The following is a 19,435-nucleotide window of genomic DNA, read 5'->3' as shown; positions in this document are numbered from 1 at the left end:
TTTGTAATGAGATCATGACAATTATATTATTTCATTACGGAGCTAATTAAATTATCTGGCTCAATACGTGGTGGGAGGCCATACTTCTAGCTGGGACACTGAGGGGACACTTAAAAATGAATAACTTTAATTCATGCCTGACCCTCCAAAATAAACCCCTTCACTTCCATGCATACCTTTAGGCTCCTCATTATTCAATCCATTTTGCTGCCCCCACACTAATGCGAAGATTCAAAGCTTCTTATATAGTCCTGTTTTTATGTGCATGCTTAAGATATGTTTTCAAGAACATTTTAAAAATATACATTCCAGTGTGAAATTCCAACAGAAAAGAAACTTTCCCCCCACAAAAACTGTGCACGATTGCTCAAGTTTGCCATGTGCTTATAATCAAATAGGCTAGCTATCATTTTGGCCGCAGTTTCCTACTGCTGCCCTGTAGTGTTTTTAACTAAGCATTCATAATAACAGAACAAAGTAGAACACAGAGTAAATCTGAACAGAAGCTTGCTTTCCTTACTCGATTATAGAATGGATGCTGGGGTCCTGTCATGCCGCTGTAGTAGCTGCTGTGAGGTTGTGGTGATACTACTCCTCCATTGAAAGGCCCGTTAAAGGAATGCGTTGAAGAGCAGGCTGATGATTGCTGGCTAAAGACTGATGATGCTCTAGGAGCCGCATCGTGTAAAGGCAGCGGGGGGTATGGGATTGCTCCAATGTTAATCTGGTCTCTTGCAGCGCGCACATCTGAAATATTCAACGTGAAAAAATAAGACACAGCCAATGTGCCCAATATTTGTCATTTACCTCTTGACCACCCCCACTGACCAGAGAACCTCAACTGGTGAGTACATAAAGACAGGGACTTTTCAGTGGCAGCCTTATGATTTATGGAACAACCTCCCCATGGAGGTGTGCCTTGCCCTCTCACTCATGACCCCAAGACGATTTTATTCAGGATGGCATTTGCTTAATTTTAGTTCTTCTGCCTACCGACAGTTTTAAATTAGTAGTTTTATGTATTTTTGTGTGTTTTATTGTCCTTTATATTGTAAGCCACCTTGAGTTCCTGTAAGATAGAAAGGAGGCTAATAAATGTTTTAAATAAACATATTAAAACCAACCCCCCAACACACATCATTAAAGAAGCTAAACCAAAGCTAAAATGCATACAAAGACATAAAAACAATAATCAAAACATTGGGCAGGGCCTCCAAAGACAATCACAGTGGTCAGGTAGGTTCATGAAGGAGTAGGTGGTCCCTTCAGGTCTGTTGGTCCCAAACCATACTGGGCTTTAAAGGTCAAGACCAGCACCCTGAATTGTGCTTAAAGCAAATTGGGAGCCAGCAGGGATGGACCGAGACTGGAGTGACATGGTTCCTATGACCAATTCTAGTCGACATCCCAGTGGCAGCATTGTGAGCCCACTAAAGTTTCCAAGCACTAGGAATCTGTCTCTTAATGCCACATTAATAGTTCAGATTTCCACTCTAGGTATTTCCTCTAGGCAGACACCTCCTAGAGCTGGGAATAACTACCCATTAACCAATGGGCTTTGATTCCTACTGGGGCATTCTGACAGCCACCTAACTAATTTGGCAGCTGATAACTTTTTTCTCTATAATGGCTATGCTGAAGAAAAAGAAATTACTGTGTTTATGAATGTGGGTTCTTAGATTTAGGGTCCTTCCTACAGTGCTTAGACCAATCAAAAAGAGATCACCAGATAGTGGAATAAAACTCCAAGGCTGCAATTTGTTCCTGATGCTAAACTTGCATCATATTTCCTGAGGATCTGTGATGCCCCCAACCCTGGCCAGGGGCCCCACTCCCCAGGAACGTACCATGGTCAAAGATAAGTCACCATTGAAGGAGATGCCAAAGTTGCCCATTTTATTGATTAGTTCAGATCCAATCAGCCATTTTAAGGTTAGCTGCAGCCTCGCTGGTTTGTCCCTGGTTACCTCCATCTACTTTCACCCAAGTTCTTAGGCCTGATTCCTCTGCTGAGGTCTTTCACCTGGTTTTGGAAGCTCCCAGCTCTGGCCACCCCCTTTTCTGGCAGAGTTAATGCTGGCAATAACTAGGCCACCCAGGCCTGACCCAATGGTAGGAATGCCACTTGTGGTAGGAATGCCACTTTCCCCATTCAGGGGAGACTGTAGACCACTCAGGCCTGAATGGCTACTCTCCTTCTCAGTTCATAGCAGGTCCCAGCCAGGTACTCTCTCCCCACCTTCTTTTTACACTCCTCCTTCTGGACTCACCCAGTTCCTTCTGCCCTGTGCCTACTCATGAGTAAGTCTTTTCTCCCAAGGACACTTTTGCCCTTGAGTAAGTGTTTTCTCCCTCATGAACTGGTTCTGGTTATCCTTCCACTTATCTGCTCCTGCCATATGCCCTCACCAACCCCCATGGCACCTCCTTCTGCCCGTTGCAGTGCTACTGGCATGCATAGGGCAGTGTCCATGTTTCAGCCCTGTGACAGGATCCTAATGCTATACGGTTCTGCAGCTTAGCCTCCACAGACAAGATCTGCCTCATGGCAAAGCAGCCTTGAAACATAACATCTATTATTGTAGAGTTTCTGCCGTGATGATAAAACTGAGAAGGGGAGAACAATGTTGTAAGCCTCTCTGGTTTCCCCCACTGGGAAGCAAAGCAGGTTATCACTAAATAAATGAGTAGATCTGTTAGGCAGTCCATACCAATTCATTATCTGCAAAACATATCTGACTCTTGGGAAGAAAAGCAATGAAAGTACCTCAGAAAAGTATCATAAAAGTAATATTAAAAGCTTCCATTTACCTGCAATGATTTCTCGGAGCTTTGGATCAAGGTTTACTGTACATGGTAAGAAAGTCTTTACATCACGTGCTACAAGAACAGGAGTTCGAGAAGACAAAAATACTTCGAAGTTGCGAATATCCCCATCTATTTCTAGAAGAGGTTCAACATCTTTCGTTGTTGGAATACTCTTTGAAATTCTGAAGAACGCAAAAGAAATGCCAGAAGATAACCTCCATATTTTGCCTACGCAAATGCAGAACAAGATCTATCATGGTGAATGAAATTGTTTATGAAGAAAGCCTCACCAAATTTCAGCTGTCCGCAAACTGTGGCTACCATCTTGTGGGATAGCCTACTGATAAGGACAGAAAGGCTTCTAGATGTCTACCATTTCAAAGAAGATATATAACAATTTTTCAGGAGAGCATTTTTACAAAGGGAATAGGAATGTGTCAAGCCAGGAGTGTGTAAGATAACAGGGTTGTAGTTTAAATTGCCTGTGCGCATTTTAAAGCAGTTTTTTTCCTTTCCCTCCTGCTACCTGGTTTACAGTATTGTATTTAATTCTTCTCTAATGGTATACAATCCAATTCTATCGCACTGCTTATTGCCTAACAGTGTGAATTTTACTGAATTGTTCCTCCCATGCATTATAAATGTCGTTATTGCGTTGTTTTTATAATTCTGTAATTCATCTGGAGTCCCGGTAAGAAAGGTGTAAGATAAACTAAACGAACACAACGGATAAGCTCATAGACCCTTTCACATGGTTAAACTATGCCACGTGAGCCTGAGAAAAGTGCAACAGTTTAGACAGATTACAAACAGTTAAAAGTTTCCGAATCATTCTGATTTTTGCAAAACAAGACTCCAAAAGAAAAGAAGTTAAAGACTTAAGTGGAAAAAAAAACAGCTGAGAAGTCACATGAAGCAAATTAGCTAGATTTTAATGCCCGCTCTGCTTAAGTCTGAATGTGATCAGTGTTCTCCATATGATGAACAATGCTACTGTTTAGAAGCCGCTGGCCTACTGCTGGTTTATAGATTGAAATCTCTATTCTAACCTTCTGAGCTCAGTACATTAAACTATTATGTTGAAAGATATATTTATGTAAATTGTACGCTTTTGGCAAAGAGCCACAAAACTATGTGCCTGCACTTCTCAGATAAAAAGACACAGAAATATGTTCAACATACAAGTATTTGCAGATTGACACGCCCTTAAAATCCAAGCCAATTCCGCACTAAGCATTATGAAGAAGGCAGCAGAATTCCCGGTTTTAGATTATTTACTGACATTAACGGAAGCTTTGAAACCAGAGGTGCAGAGAAGCAACTCAAAACTCTCAAAATGAAGTTATTTGTCCCTTTGGCAGGCAAGTAATTTCATTGAAGACTACAGGTGGGGTCCAGAAAGTAATCATCTCCCTGTATACCAGTTCTCACCCCCAACAATCACGTTGGCAGCCTGAGGGGTATGGAATGGAGGTCTAAGCCCAGACTGGGTCTACAGGCTGCTCATCTTGGACTCAGGAGTTGCACACCACCTGAAAACTTCCAATTTATTCATTGAGAATTATCCAATACATTTTTATCTCACACTTCCTCCAAGCAGCTCAGGGTTCATATTACAAGATTCAATCCACTTTCACAGAAACCGAACAAGGTACCACACTATAACCCTCACAGTGCTGCAACCCTATTTTAGGTCTAAGTCCCACTGAATTTGCTTCCGCATAAGCAAATAATTTTTTTTAATAAGTTATAGCATAATTAAGTCCTTATAATTCTGCAATGGATATTCCTGGGTTTTTTCCTCATGCATTTTGCAGTTCAAAACTTCAGCAGTCTCATTACTGGCCGAAACAGGCACTCTAATTAGTCATGAGAGCATGTTTGATTCTAATGTGACCAGACTTCCCTCTAGCGGTTGATTTCGGCAAGTAACACATACGAGACTTGAGAAGATACTCCAATTAACTTGAGTATGGCTACATGATAAGAATTCAATAGGATTCTGTTGCCACAAAATGTCACAGGGATCCAGTAGCCCCTTAAAGACCAACAGAATTTATTTCAGAATAGGCTTCCCTGAGTCACTTCCAATTTCACATCTTTAAGGTACTACTGGACTCCTGTATATCTACATGGTAACCACAAGGAGCAAGAGCAGATAAATCTATACCACAGGCATTGTCTTCATCACCTATCTTCTGTCATATGGCAGAACTCAAGTCAAAAGGCTGGGGGGGATGCTGTTCAGCCCCTTGGCCTTTGATGCTGTGGATGACGCATCAAAATCTGTCTTTGGAACAACCAGTAGCAAACACCAGAGAGTAATTTAGTGCTTGTGGCACTAAATTTAGACATGTGGCTATCAAGTCTTGAAGCTGGCTGGTCACGACGTCTATGCACGGGTATTTTGAGATACCGTTATAGATCTTCCATGTTTTTAAAGACAGATACAATTCCAAGTCTCAGGGCCAATGTCACAACGAGGTAAAGTGCAGGTTGGAGTAAGTGCTCTTCATGAAATGAGGAAGCAGCCCATGAGCTTTTTGACACTGCAGGCTCATTTGCTCATCCATCTGTTCCTGGTGGACCATGCAATGGTTCCAGAGTTGGGTACATCTCCTGCAACTTCAGATGAACCAATCACAATCACTGCTTTCATGAATACCAGGATGTTGGAACAGATGATGGGTCGTTAATCTGACTTGTTTATGACAACATTCTGAATAAAACCCGAGCGTGTCAGTGAGACAGTGCAAAACAGGGCAACACTCTAAGATTAGGAATAAAGTCTAATAACGAAGAGAGTCAGCATGAAAATGGCAATGTATTTCATGTTCTCTGTGAACTACTAGGCTTGAAATAATTTTAGAAATTCAAGAGCCACAACTTTTAAAATAAATGGCACAAGACATCATGCAAATTAGACAAAGTAGTTAGCAGTCAAGACAAACACAGGCAAACACCTGAAAGGTAGAAATTGGAATCAGGCACTACAGGATATCATGCCTCTCAACTCAGTACCAGACTGCTGAGAATGTAAAACAAGAAAAAATAAAATGCTATACTAAACATATGCATATTATTTCTGGCAGCCAAGCTAAGCAATTAGTGGAAATTAGATAACTGGGTATATTTTAAGGCAATCTTGGGGAGAATGCAATGAAAACAAAAAAGAATTTACTAACAAAAACAATGCACATCCAAATAATGCCTGGGTTGTGCTGGAATCCAGGCATAGCAGATGATTCCTACAGGGAACTCTACCGTACAGGAGACAGCAAATTACATGTTTTTAATGAGCAGGAAAGTGGTGAAAATAGCGACAGGATACCATGGATATTATAGGCTGATGGTTGGCAAGGAACAATGGACACTCTTCAATGCACAACCCTGACACCGAGCACAGTTTCCCTATCATGCCTGTGAACGCACATGTTCTGACTACAGGAAGGCCTCATCATCTTTCTAATGTGTCAGCCTCTCTGAGAAGATGCCCAATCTGGCTCCAAACTTTCCTGAAAGGAGTGTGCCCTATGAGTCAGAGCAGTAAATCTTTGAACCTTTTCCTCAATTGTTCAGAATTCAAGCGCACAGCCAAGTGGTACAATTCAGTTCTCTAGTTAAAAGGGGGATTGCCCACAAGTTCTGTATCTCGCGGGGGGAGGGGGGTTGAACTTCTTATTTAGTAAGAACTGCCAGGTATTTAAAACTGCCTTCCAATCAGAGCTCTTTTAATGGAGTATTCTGTGCTGCAAGGATTGTTTTAAGTACAGGACACAATCCAGTTACATTTAAACACTTTACAACCCCATTGAGATTTCACTGGGACAAGGGTAAGTGCATGGTTAACTTTCCCATTCAAAGCAAAATGGTTAAGACTGGATTCATCCCATAGTTGCTTAAATTAAAAAAGTGCAATTTAACACCACATTCAAATGAACTCCATAAAATTCAAATTTTTCAAACTTTAAAAAACTAGCTAAATTGCCCAAAACAGAATTCTCTCTGCTGGAGAGAAATAATTTTAAACACTACCTTGCTCTAATTTTTAAAAGGTGTACTGAAAAATTCAGTTTATAGAATTAGCAATTATCTGTCCAAATGTGGTACTGGGTAAGCAGATAGAAAATGCCTGAGTTTTCATTTTACTTTTTCCTCAGTTATGTATATTAACAACAAAAAAAAGCCTCAAATGATTTAGACAAAGGCTTTTAACTCAACACATAATTGCAACAAAATTACAATAATTGTACCAATTAAAATAATCCTGAATGAACAGTTTGTCATCTTAATGTCCCGATGGTTTATAGAAGGATCTACTTAATTAGCTGAAATTGCTTTCCAATGTTAGTATCAAATGTCATTTGTTAAAAGTTGAACGATTTAGAAATAATTTAACAAAGCAACTTTACCAAACACCAAGAACCAACATTTTCTTCTTCCAGCTGAATAAAGCAAGCAGATGTATCATCAAATTGCTATAAAAATAAATGAGGCTTATATGGGAAAAAATAAACTTTACTACTAGCGCTAAAGATTTCTTATTCTGATTTTTTAAAAATAAAAACCTCTTTGATAAAGTAAGCGTGTATCATTTATAACTCCCTCTTAAGGTACATCCTGCAAATACTTTTCTACCTCACAAAAAAGTGAGGGGAAAACACATTCCAGATCCTAAATTTTAGAATTATTCTCCTCAACTGGATACTGTTAGGGAGCATACAGAAGATGGGCACCGAAAGCTCACTGGATCTAGAAACGTACTAATCAAGCGCAACATTTATTTGCAGAAAATTAGACGCTACAGTCAAAGAAGCCTTGCACTGAATGTTTGTATACAAAAGGGATTAAAGCAGTGCCCTCTTCTGGAGTTTCCCTTTGCTTGCGCTGATGCCCTTTAAAAGAGGGGGGCTCTCTTAGAAGTAGTGACATCACATGGAAAGATCTGTCTACATGATGACATTAATGAGACAAAATCAGTTTTAGAGCCCTGTCACCTGATTGGTGCCAGAGGAGAACATGTCTGATCTGTAGACACTGGGCTGGATCCTAACCCCTACCCTTCCACCAGCAAAGTCTGGAGCCCTTCTTCAGCCTAAAGAGACTTCCTCCAACTTAAGTAGTTCTTCCGATGAAGGAAGAGCCATTTCATTTGGAGAAAGGCTCCTTGGAGGATGGTTGGATCCACCCCTACATTCACTTCCTTTGAACTAACCCCTGAAATGCTAAAATGTATTCATGCACACATGCATGCATTTTGGCTCTGCCCAAGGAGTATTATGATGCTATACCATTTCATACCTACAGCTAAAGAAGGAAGTTACAAGGATCTGATGCTATCACATTTTATTCAAGTTGTACATTCAAAAATATCTACTTGCTAGACCATCATTTCTCAATTTCATACAACCTTATTCCCCAAAAGAAATATTTATGGTTTAATGCTCACTGGGGGAAAAACAACAACAACTGCAGGATCCAGATCATGGAGAAGAAGACTACTGGTTAGTGATGCAGCTGTGGGAACACACACTCAGGCACCTCATGCAAACACCAAGCGAACAAAAACAAAAAAGAAAAGCACCCCATAAAACTGAATAAAATCAATTCACAAAGTCCCTCCTCCACACACCCCCTTTTAAAGGGCTTGACTCTGGCAAGCCTCCAGGAGGAGGAGAAAGCGCCTTAACTGGTGGCAAACACTAAGAACACTACACTGTTGCTGTCTGAACCTGATGCGCACACCTTGGTTCCTCTTGTAACCCAGTAACTGAAAACCACAGTTTGAAGGACATCTGTGAATCATGGTTACAAAGAAACCAGGTCAGCATCAACCAGAAGCTTGACAGTGAACATCGTGAGAAATCATGGTTAACACCATGGGCAAGGGAATCAATTCTGGAAAGAAGGGAGAGCGTGCTTGTGCTGAACAGGCTGGCTGCCAAAATTGTAAAACCAGGATTTACTGGGAACCAGCATTCTGTCTGCACTGGACGTAGGAGTGGTGTTAAGAGCGGTCTTTTCCCAGCGACACCTTATTGCTGTAATTTTTTCTCTCTCTCTTGTAAGCCACTAAGTATTCTTGGCCTATTTCAGAGCTTTAAAAAGTTAGATCAGTTATTGAAATGTACACACATTGAAATTTCTGTTAAAAAGTTATAGACCTAATAGACTTTGATCACCAGTGTGTTAGCGCCACCTGCTGGTAGAATGAGGACAGTAACTAAAGAAAGAACGGTACCGTAACTGATCCCTGAAGATGGTTATACCGAGAGCAATGCCAAGTTAGAATGCTTAGTGTACCCCCATGGAAAGCTAAGCTGTCGGACCCTGCCTCTAGCAGAGCTGTAGCTATGGCATCTCCTCCCCCTCACCGCCCTCCCCCCAGCTTTCTCTCTGCCCTGTTGTCAGCCCACAGGTTATGTCCTGGAGCAAGCAGGATGCGCATTCTGTTCAAGAGCAGGCAGTGGAAGCGACGTACCCGATCATATTTTGCGGCTGCGGAGCTAATCAATGATGACCTGACAACTCTTAATAAGAGCCAAGAAGCAACACTGTGTAGGAAGTACCATCCTGGAGACTGACAATTTAAGCGGCTTTTTTCAAAATGGAACTAAAAATAGATATATCTGGGAGTGTGTAACTAGTTTGCATGTACCACTTTATTACACATGAACTGTAGACTTTCAAGAATCGCAGGTTATTTCTGCACCAGCTGATTTTCATGCAGTTGTACCTCAAAATACTGTACAAGGTTTGAGGGGTTAATTCTTCATCCAGTGCTCTGACCAATTATTACTATAGTACCAAGCATCTCAACATGAAAATAAAGCATCTAATTATTTATCAGGTGTTAAGCTCCCCCATAGCATCTTCTGACTTTGTTTGGAGATATTCCTGTTTTAAATTGATTTTTTAAATGGTGTGTATGGATTTAAAAGAAAAACCCTCTCTTCACCACAGGTACCTCCAATCACAAACACATACAACATTGCTAAGTTCCTTTCATGTAGGTTATTAGGACTTAAAGGGGGTTGTAGCCCACCTTATTCTCCTATAGGGACCCCAGGCATCTTACATCGTTCTCCTCTCCTACACGTTATCCATACAACAACACTGTGAGGTAGGTTAGGCTGAGTGTACAACTGGGCCAAGGTCACTCAGCTAGCTTCCATGGCACAAGAGGGGATTTGAACCTGCGTCGCCCAGATACTAGTCCAACACTCTCCATCACTACACCACAGAAACCTGAGGGAGTATGGCCCACCCTTCACACTGGGTGACGGGAGTTCCAAATAATATGCTTGTCTGGGTTTCACCGCAGGGTTCCTTTGCTGCCACTTGCATACCACTTCAGCTCCAAGTTACAACCCTTCTTTGAACAGACTGACTGGGACAGCATATTCTTGCAGCATGATATATGATCCCCAATCTCTAGATACAAGGCTTTCCCAATCTCACCACTCCAGTAACGTCACAGAACTTGCAAAATTACATTATATCTGCTTTCGTTGTTTTTTTTTAGTAATTCATTGTTCAGTAATTTGTTTAGTCATTGTTATTCATTACATCTGACACCGTTAACAAGTCATAGAGCCACATCTCACTGCACAAACTGTCAGTAACTAGTAGACCACTATTCAGGACTGGACTCACCATGTCCCAGTTGGTGGGGAGGCCAGGGCTTCTAGCAGGGCACACTGCAGCCAAACCTCTGCCTCTATGCCTTTCTCCTGCCCACTTGTCAACTGCCACCCATGCCCCTGCTGCACATGTTGCCCAGCACTACCAGGGAAGTGGGGGGGGGGGTGAGGATGGCTGTGAGCAGGGAAGAATGCTCAGGCAGGTGAGGGGCGTATGGGTTGGTGGGTGGACACCTGGAGCCTACCCTGCCTCTATCAGTCAAAATCAGCTACAATGTAATCCAAAGAAAACAAGCCAGGACACCTGACCAGAAAACACAATATTACCCCCCTACGTTGTCAACAGGGGAATGCCAGATCCTATTACGCAAAGATAACCAAATCATGCCTACCTTTCATAGATGGTTTTTAAAGTTAACTGATCAGGGACATTTTCAGTTTCTTCCAAATACAATATAAGCCAAGATGTTCTGTATGGCCATTGCTCTGTCAAGTTGATCCAGCTAGCCAGCCTATCCCAGTTGAAAGTGATCTGATTAGCTCTCAATAAACGCCCTACAAAATATGAAAGATGAGTAAGTGAAGAAATATTGTTCATACCACATATAGCAAGAATTAACTCAATATTATCTAGTTAATATTTGCCCACATCTCAAATCTTATTGACACAAAAATTTGTTCAGAGGTTTTTCTGAATTTATCAATAAAAAAGATTTTAATAAACTCTAAACCCAATTATGACCTTTGCTAATAAGGACAGTTACCAATTTATTCATTGGAAGATGCCACACCTTACATTAAAATTTACAATATTTCTATAGAAATATTTTGAAATATCAATTTAATCATACCGTGTACCTCTTCATCCAATTATTTCCTATGATAGAGCAAACAGTGGTTTATTCAAACAAAATTAAAAGCCCCTAGTTATTCTGTACTTTTCTGCTAACTCTATGAGCCCCTAACTCTACTAAGAAGCCTTTATGCCACAAAGAGATCATCTGCACCTATTTTCACACATATCTTGCAGTCTGACGTAGCTCCAGTTATAAAGTTATTATTCATCATGACAACAGTTTAAGTGATTACTCTGTCCCCCTTACGGCTCACTTTGGAGGATAAGGAACAAAACAACAGTGGGCTCCTTTCTCTCCCCTCTAACATGCTGGCTCCTTCTTCCACTTCCTTCTTCTTTCAAACCATACTCTGCTGTGACAACCATTCTCCACAACTCAAGACCAGTCTTTCCCAGTACACAAAGGTTGCAGCAAATGATGGTTTAAAGCATGGAGACTCTAGGCTCTATCCCCATCACCATTGTATCTCTGAGCACATACACACCTGTCACAGAAACAATATTGAGCAAGCGTCTCATGGTCTGCGGGCTGATATCACTGAACCAGTCTTCTGTAACTAGCAGCTTGGTCAAATCAAAAGACATTTGACGTGTAATAGTACGCTGCATCTGTCGTCTTCTGTAGGTATCCTAAGTACAAGAACAAAAACTAGATGTAACCTCTTCTAAAAAATGATTACCTTTTCAGACTTGTGGTTTGCTAAAAAAAAGAAAAAAATTCTTTGTTGGCCTACTCAGAAGCAGGGGCTCAAATTTTCAAGTGCAGACTTATGTAGCTAAAGGCTCTGTTTGAATCCCGTATGAACAAAAATATTCAGATACTCGTTACAATAATCAGAGGGTTTTTTTTAAAAAAAAGCACTATTTCTACCAAGAAAATTCTCTATATTACACATCTGCCCTAAGAATATTGTTAGCAATATGTGAGGCTTGGAAAATAAAAGACTAACTTGTTCCAAACATGCACCTGAGACCTCAGTGTTCGAAGCAATGAATTGGAAACAGTCAGTCCATCAAACTTCTGCATAGCCTATTCTTTAAGAACATCGGTTTATCTGCACAAATCTGTAAAACCTACTCCCAAAGCACAATACACAAAACAAGGTTTGAGGTTTCCCATTGTGGGGCTGCAGCAGCCTGCTGTGCCCAGTTGCCTCTTTAATGCAATACAGGCCTTCTGCAGCATGTCCTAAGATGGCCACACAGAGGCCAAAAGGAGTAAAGCACGCCACAGCTTGACAGAGAACTGGATCTGGCCAGGATCACCTGAAAGCTGGTAAATGAAAGCACAGTTCAGATACTGTATTAAACAGCTACGTCTGCACGTGTTGTTTGGGTTTCTTCCCCTGTTCAACCATCCCAGCCCAGCTGCATATTTTGTCTTACTAGGAATATCTGCAATTAGATTCAAATGTTGTCATAACTTGTAAACCGCTTACTGATCGACTGGAAAAGTTTGTCATGCTTTTAATCTGCCTTGGGTCCCAGTGAGAAAGGGGGGCTGTTACACAAATCATTACAATAATACATCAATATATTCCAATGCCATTTTATTTATTTATTAAAATCCTATCCCGCCCTCTCCGGCAGGGGTCCAGGGTGGGTAACAACAATAAAACTACAAATAAAAACATAATACATATTCATTAAAAAACCATCCACTATCATTAAAACAAGATCCAGTTAACTTACAATAGAACAATGGATGGCACTCAGTTAAAAGTCTAATAGCTGCTGACGCCTGGCAGTCAGACAGAGGCCCCCCCCCCCAATAATCGATAGCCCGGCAGAGCCAGAAAGAGAGGGGGGGTAGGAAGGCCAGCAGATGACACCTTTTAATTGGAAAGGGCCTGGTGGCCTAGGGGAGGAGGGGTGGCTGCTGCTGGGGAACTGAGGCAGGGAAATCTGCCATGTGGAAGTCCTGTTGCCACTATGTTTTATCGGCAGCCACACCGGCAACAAGGAAACCCACACAAGCCCATACGGAAACCAGCCAGTGCTACCAAGTTTAGAGACGCTGCTTTTGGATATTGATCTCTGCGGAAGCCTCCCCAAACACACACCTTTTGATAACCAGGTGCAATCTAATAACCTACTGAACAGTGCTGCCAAATCCACACAAACACATTGCTTTGAGGATTTTACTGTGTCTCAATTGAGTTTAAGTATTCTAGTTAAGTACCTGATTTACACAGGTTGGTTAAGATGCATCCCTAAGGCTTTTTTACAAGTCGGCTACATTCTGAAAACAGACTTACAGCTCGCCCCTTCTATTTCTTACCCGTCGGTTGAGAGCTGTTTTGCTTCCGAGCTTAGTCACGTCTCCCAGGCTGTTCTGTGAAACCCTCCGATCGACATCGTCATGGAACGCTAAGAAATATATTTCACTTTAAAAATCATTTGGTATCTTCTACTTTTAAATTATAATATTTACACACACACAAACACAAATCCGCGTTAAGTTATACATGAAATATTGCATGATGTACAATCTTAGTCCACCCAATGCCAACAAAACTCTTGCAGTGGAGGAAGCAAGGAGAGGCCTGGCTAGCAGCAGCTGAATCAGAATCAGGCTTCTGTTTCTCCTCTGCTTCTCACAGGTGTTTAAGGCCTGGGAATACCCAGTACATGGTAAGAGAACCACAGCCTAGGGCTGGGGGGGATCTTTTGCAGTGAAACAGAGAGGAAGACCTTTGTTCAGAAGGCCCCCCTCCCACCGTTTCTGTCGTAATTTTTTTTCTTGCCATTGTAAGCCATTTTGGGTTCTTACTGGAGAGAAAAGCAGAATATAAACGATAAAATAAACTACTGGAATTTAGACCTGCTATTCATCCTTCTACCCATACCTGAACCATCAGTGTACGGAATATCTCCATTTGTGGTTGAAGCTACCATCATCTTTTTAGCACTGCTGAGTCCACGGCTGTTAAGGAAGACAGGCAGATGGACTATATTTCTCATGTAATCGTGCCCATTTATATTTGAATCGCGTAGCACACTGTTCAGATTTTGATTGATCGCCTTTATGATGATGTGTGGATCACTAGCAAAAATAGCAATGAAAGGGCCCTTTGAAAATAAGACTCGAACCTGTGAAAGAAAAAAATATATATAGAAAGAAGTTATTATACGAGCAATTGTTTCCATGGCTGTTCGGGGAGGGGTGGGGTGCAGAACTCAAGACAACTCCCCCAGCTTTGTGAGAATTCTGTTTTCCAAATGACGACCGATCACCTGGAAGGCATTCCCTCACAGGAGCCATCACCCAGGATATCGGCACCACCTTTGTAGAAGCGCAGGGGCCACGGTGGTCACACTGAATCTCTGTGCCCTAGGGACATCTCTGCTTGTATCCCATGGGTGGCCAGACTGCAATAAGGGTGCCACGTGGCACAGGTGGCAAGATTCTGCCACTCTCCTGAACAAGTGTGAAGTCCACACTGCTGTCTGAGGCAAAGCACGGAGGGGTTGCTGGCCTTGGCCTTACATTGCGTTATATCACACGCTGCGAACATGCACTAGAGAAAGCTAGGAATGGCACGCTCACATACTCTGAACTTGACTTGTGGCACAACTGTCAACCACTGCAGCCACCCAAGTTTTATTGAGAAAGCTTAACCGACAATGCATACCAAACAAATTCCTTAGGGGGCATCTCAAAAGATCATAGAATCCTACCGTTGGAAGGGGACATGCAGGCCATCTAGTCCAACCCACAGCTCATTGCAGGATCAGCCTAGAGCAGTGGTTCCCAACTTGTGGGTGACGACCCCCAAGGGGGTCGCGAAGTGTTTTCTGGGGGGTCGCCACGTTATTTTCGCCTGCCTCTCCCCGTCCCCCCGCCCCCGTTTTGCAAGTTGTCTACGGGAAAACGTCCTTCCCCCCCACCTACCTTGCATCCCCCCCCCAGTCGGGCGCTCCGGCTGTCCCCGGTGCTGGAGCAAGCACAAGCCGCCGCTGACGCACCGCCCACCCGTGACCTCACTTAAGACAGAGGAGGAGGAGGCGGCAGAGGAGGAGGGAAAAAAACCACCGAGACTGAGATGGCAGCGGCAGCAGCAATTGCGGCGGCGCGCGGGCACGAACCCGCCAGAAGCACGCGCCCAGCTGAGCCCTCCGCGCGACAGTCCCCACCCACTGTCTGGGTAGGCAGCTGGCTGGCACTGGCTGGGAATGTGTGTGTGGTGTATTTTTATACACGAAGGAGAAATGTATATACTGAGTCTGTACACACACTCATGCGATAAATAAAAACTGCTGGAGGTTTTAAAGCAGAGGCTAGATGGCCATCTGTCAGCAATGCTGATTCTATGACCTCCTGGCAAGAAAGACTAAATGTTGAGGATGACAAATGTGGCGGGGGTCGCAGGTTACTTGGCAATTGTAAAAGGGGGTCACGACTCGAAAAAGGTTGGGAACCACTGGCCTAGAGCATCCCTGACAAGTGCTTGTCCAGCCTCTGCTTAAAGACTGTGAGGGGGAGCTCACCACCTCCCTAGGAAGCTGATTCTACTGTTGAACAACTCTTACTGTAAAAACAAACAAAAAAAACCCCTAATATCCAGCCAGTACCTTTCCGCCCATAATTTAAACCCATTATTGCGAGCCCTATCCTCTGCTACCAACAGGAACCAGCTCCCCGCCCTCCTCTAAGTTACAGCCCTTCAAATACTTAAAGAGAGCAATCAAGTCCCCCCTTCTACCTCCTCTTCTCCAGACTGAACATTCCCAACTCCCTCAGCCTTTCCTCATAGGGCTTGGTCTCCAGGCCCCTGATCATCCTCGTTGCTCTACTCTGCACCCACTCCATTCTGTCCACATCCTTTTTGAAGTGAGGCCTCCAGAACTACACACAATACTCCAAGTGTGGCCTGACCAATGCAGTGTACAGCGGAACTATGACATCTTGCAATTTGGCTTACTGTGTCAAGCATCTGCAAAACTTTGTCCTGTTCACATGCATCCAGCCCATCAATTATCACCACAAGCCTGGTTTGATTCTGAGTGAAGCCATCAATGGTTTTTGCCATTTTTGCCATCAGCTCCACTTCACATTTAAGAACCTATCAGGGTTAAAAATAATTGTGAAATTTTAAAAACAAGAACCTCATTTAAATGACACACACAGCTTTTTTAACATTTAAAACAGACTGTTAGCACATTCTTCTATGTAATTTAGATGGCTGCTGCTTACTAATTTAGGGGAGGGACTTTAGCTCAGTGGTAGAGCATCTGCTTGGCATGCAGAAGGTCCCAGGTTCAATCCCCGGCATCTCCAGTTAAAGAGACTAGGCAGGTAGGTGATGCGAAAGACCCCTGCCTGAGACCCTGGACAGCCGCTGCCGGTCTGAGTAGACAATACTGACTTTGTTGGACCAAGGGTCTGATTCAGTATAAGGGAGCTTCATGTGTTCAATTTCCTAATGACTGCAGCTAAACATTTGTTCTTTTGTTCAATCGTCAATTTTATAAGTTTACTGTAAACCAAAGTAAAATTGTAGGAGCAATGAACTGCTTGGTTCCTATGATTCCAATTTGGACAAACACAATTGACCTCAAAATGGTGGCTGTCTTTTGTTGTGTGAAGAACATGCTTATACTTACTTTCATAAACCCCTCACTTTTCAGTTTGTGAAGCTTTGAAGCAGCACTATGAAGCCGTTTTCTCTGGGAGTTCAAGATTGAATCCATTACTCGCCACCACGTGCGACAGTTCAAGATGAAGGCCAAACCCACAACACATACAAACGATATCAGGATCGCATTCACGGTCATGTTCTCAGGATTCACATTAAAAATGGCCAGGAGAGTGATCCCAGCAACTATGCAGCTCAAAATGAAGAGGAAAATAGCAAAGGATGGCAGACAACAGGTTTTCTTCCATTTCTTTTTACCTAGAAACAAAACCAACACCTGGTAAGGACGTTTCTATGCTCTGCAGGAAAACCCCACATAAATACCAAATTTAGCAAATCTATTTTAAAAGCGAGACTAAACTGGAGGTTCAGTAGCAACATAAGTCAGGTCAACTCGACTAAGGAGCATATTTGAACAATATAATTTTTTTTTCTAGACCTGATTACTTTCTCCAACGGATCTCTAAGGAATTATGTGGGCAAGCCTTAGAAGCCTTAACTGATGAATACCTGGAAAGGGGAAGACCCCCTGCACAGTAGTGATGGATTTTGAAAATGAAAGGCAAACAGCGCCAAGAGATTGCAGCCTAATCAGACTGGCTTCTGTTCACCTGAAAAAGCTGTAAATCAACAACAGCAATATGTACACATTCAATAGACCAGGGGTGTCAAACAAAAGGCCTGGGGGCTGGATCCAGCCCCTTGAGAGCTCTTTCTGGCCTGCGAGCTATATATAGCCACAGTTGGGAAGAAGTCTGTAAGCGTGTGATACTGTTCTACTGCCAACTAAGCAAGGCTTGGCAACATGCTTTGGAATTCTTTGGAGAGGAAAAAGATAAGGGAAATGTTGGGGGGGGGTAGGTATCAACTGATAACAAGCTGGAAAAAGAAATCAAGAAAATTTTACAATGGTCAGTGCTAGATTGGGAGATATTCAGCATCTTTACTGATTACATAACTTGGCAGAAAAATCTAAACAGCTTAAAAGAAAGGTGCAATGACCTCCTACACGATTCAAAGAAGAATGAGCCAAGAACAACCAATGACAATCGAAACTGTTTTCTGAGGAAAGGCTCGTGAGGAAGCTCTCCACACGTCCTGTCTCTATGGTGACAAAGAGAGATTTGAGGGATGGCCGCTCCCCCACCCCTCCATCACGTGGCTGTTTGGGTAGTTAGGACCATTGGCCCCAGCTCAAGTCAGAGGGGGGGGGGAACGTCCCCTGTTTCTAGAAGCTTTCCACAGAGTTCTCTACAGCTGGTCTAGGCATATGGAGTTCTCATGTGGGACTGCACAGAGACCATGACAATGAAAGTTAGGTTACTTTCTCAGGTAATAAGGCTGGGTTGGAAAGAAGTTGTCACAATGCCAAAAAAGTGCCTTCTCTCTATGTTCACCAACTACATTCTCTTATTGATTGAGCCAATGTAGCCACTTCTATCCATGCAACTATTTTGATCTCTAGGTTGGACTGTTTAATTAAGCTTTTTATCCCACCCTTTTCCGAGCAAGGTTGGGCCCAGGGCTGCTATCATCAAGAAATATATAAATATTTATATTAAATAAATTATTTAGAACATACTTAAACACAGTAAAACCATTAAAGCCTCATCTTGATCAACGGCGCAAAAAAAAAAGTCCCCTCATTGTGTGAATGAGGAGGAGGCAGCAAAGGAAATAGGGGGCACAAGTCCTTGGAGGGTCCAAAGTGATGTATAACTGTTGCTGTCCTCAACCGTAGGCCTGGTGGAGCATCTCCGTCCTACAGGCCCTACGGAACTCAGCCAAGTCCCACAGGGCCCAGGTCTCACTCGACAAGAGTTCCACCAGGCCAGTGCTGGGGCCGAAAAAGCCCTGACCTGGTCAAGGACAGCTAGACATATTTCAGGCCAGGGATCAACAGCAGGTTGGTCCCAGTCAAGCACAGCACTCTTTGGGAGGGTATAACGGGAGAGGTGGTCCCACAGATACAATGGTTTTTCCAGAATCTTTTCACTGTTGGATGTGCAGTGGTTTATTGTTATTTATTTGAACTTGTGTTGTTGGTTTTCTTAATGGATACTACTGAAGTCATTGCACATGAGCCACCTTGGGCCTTTTGAGAGGAAGGCAAGAAACAAATATTTTTATTTACTTAGGTGAACAATCATGTGGTTGTGGTTATCAGGCTAGGAAGCAGTATTTCCACTAGAGGGACTGAAACTGTAATGAGAAAACCACTGTGCAACAGTTCAGCAGTACAATACCACTGAACAAAAAGGCAAGTGCCATTTGAGGCACTGGGCCAAAACCAGGAAAGTATTTTGTTTAACTACACTTCCGTAGATCTGTGAAGTACTGGTGCTTGCATATCTGGACTACTGTATTAGGTTCTTGTTGCTACAGGTCTAGAAGAATGCAGACAAAGTAAAAGGACCAAAGGAAAGCTAGCAAGAAGATAAAGGAATATAGAATCCAGATTCTGTTACAGAGGCTGAAAAAATCTGTTC

The 19,435-nt window shown here is 42.7% G+C and overlaps 1 protein-coding gene across 3 annotated transcripts in view; it reads right to left on the bottom strand.

Moving 5' to 3' along the window:
* The window catches only part of KIDINS220 (kinase D interacting substrate 220), a 55,799-nt gene that overhangs the window by 14,295 nt on the left and 22,069 nt on the right, over nucleotides 1-19,435 (bottom strand). For all 3 annotated transcript variants that reach the window (XM_056856903.1, XM_056856904.1, XM_056856905.1), the window contains exons 16-23: nucleotides 16,915-17,204; nucleotides 16,233-16,373; nucleotides 14,157-14,400; nucleotides 13,589-13,677; nucleotides 11,793-11,937; nucleotides 10,844-11,006; nucleotides 2,812-2,990; nucleotides 521-747 (exon numbers count right to left, since the gene is read on the bottom strand). In XM_056856903.1, the coding sequence (XP_056712881.1) occupies nucleotides 521-747; nucleotides 2,812-2,990; nucleotides 10,844-11,006; nucleotides 11,793-11,937; nucleotides 13,589-13,677; nucleotides 14,157-14,400; nucleotides 16,233-16,373; nucleotides 16,915-17,204 (1,478 nt within the window). The remainder of the gene's footprint in view (nucleotides 1-520; nucleotides 748-2,811; nucleotides 2,991-10,843; nucleotides 11,007-11,792; nucleotides 11,938-13,588; nucleotides 13,678-14,156; nucleotides 14,401-16,232; nucleotides 16,374-16,914; nucleotides 17,205-19,435) is intronic.

This window comes from Euleptes europaea, chromosome 10 (genome assembly GCF_029931775.1).
Source record: "Euleptes europaea isolate rEulEur1 chromosome 10, rEulEur1.hap1, whole genome shotgun sequence".
NCBI lineage: Eukaryota > Metazoa > Chordata > Lepidosauria > Squamata > Sphaerodactylidae > Euleptes > Euleptes europaea.
Note: the sequence above shows the minus strand (reverse complement) of the source record. Positions and strands in the feature narration are given on the sequence as shown.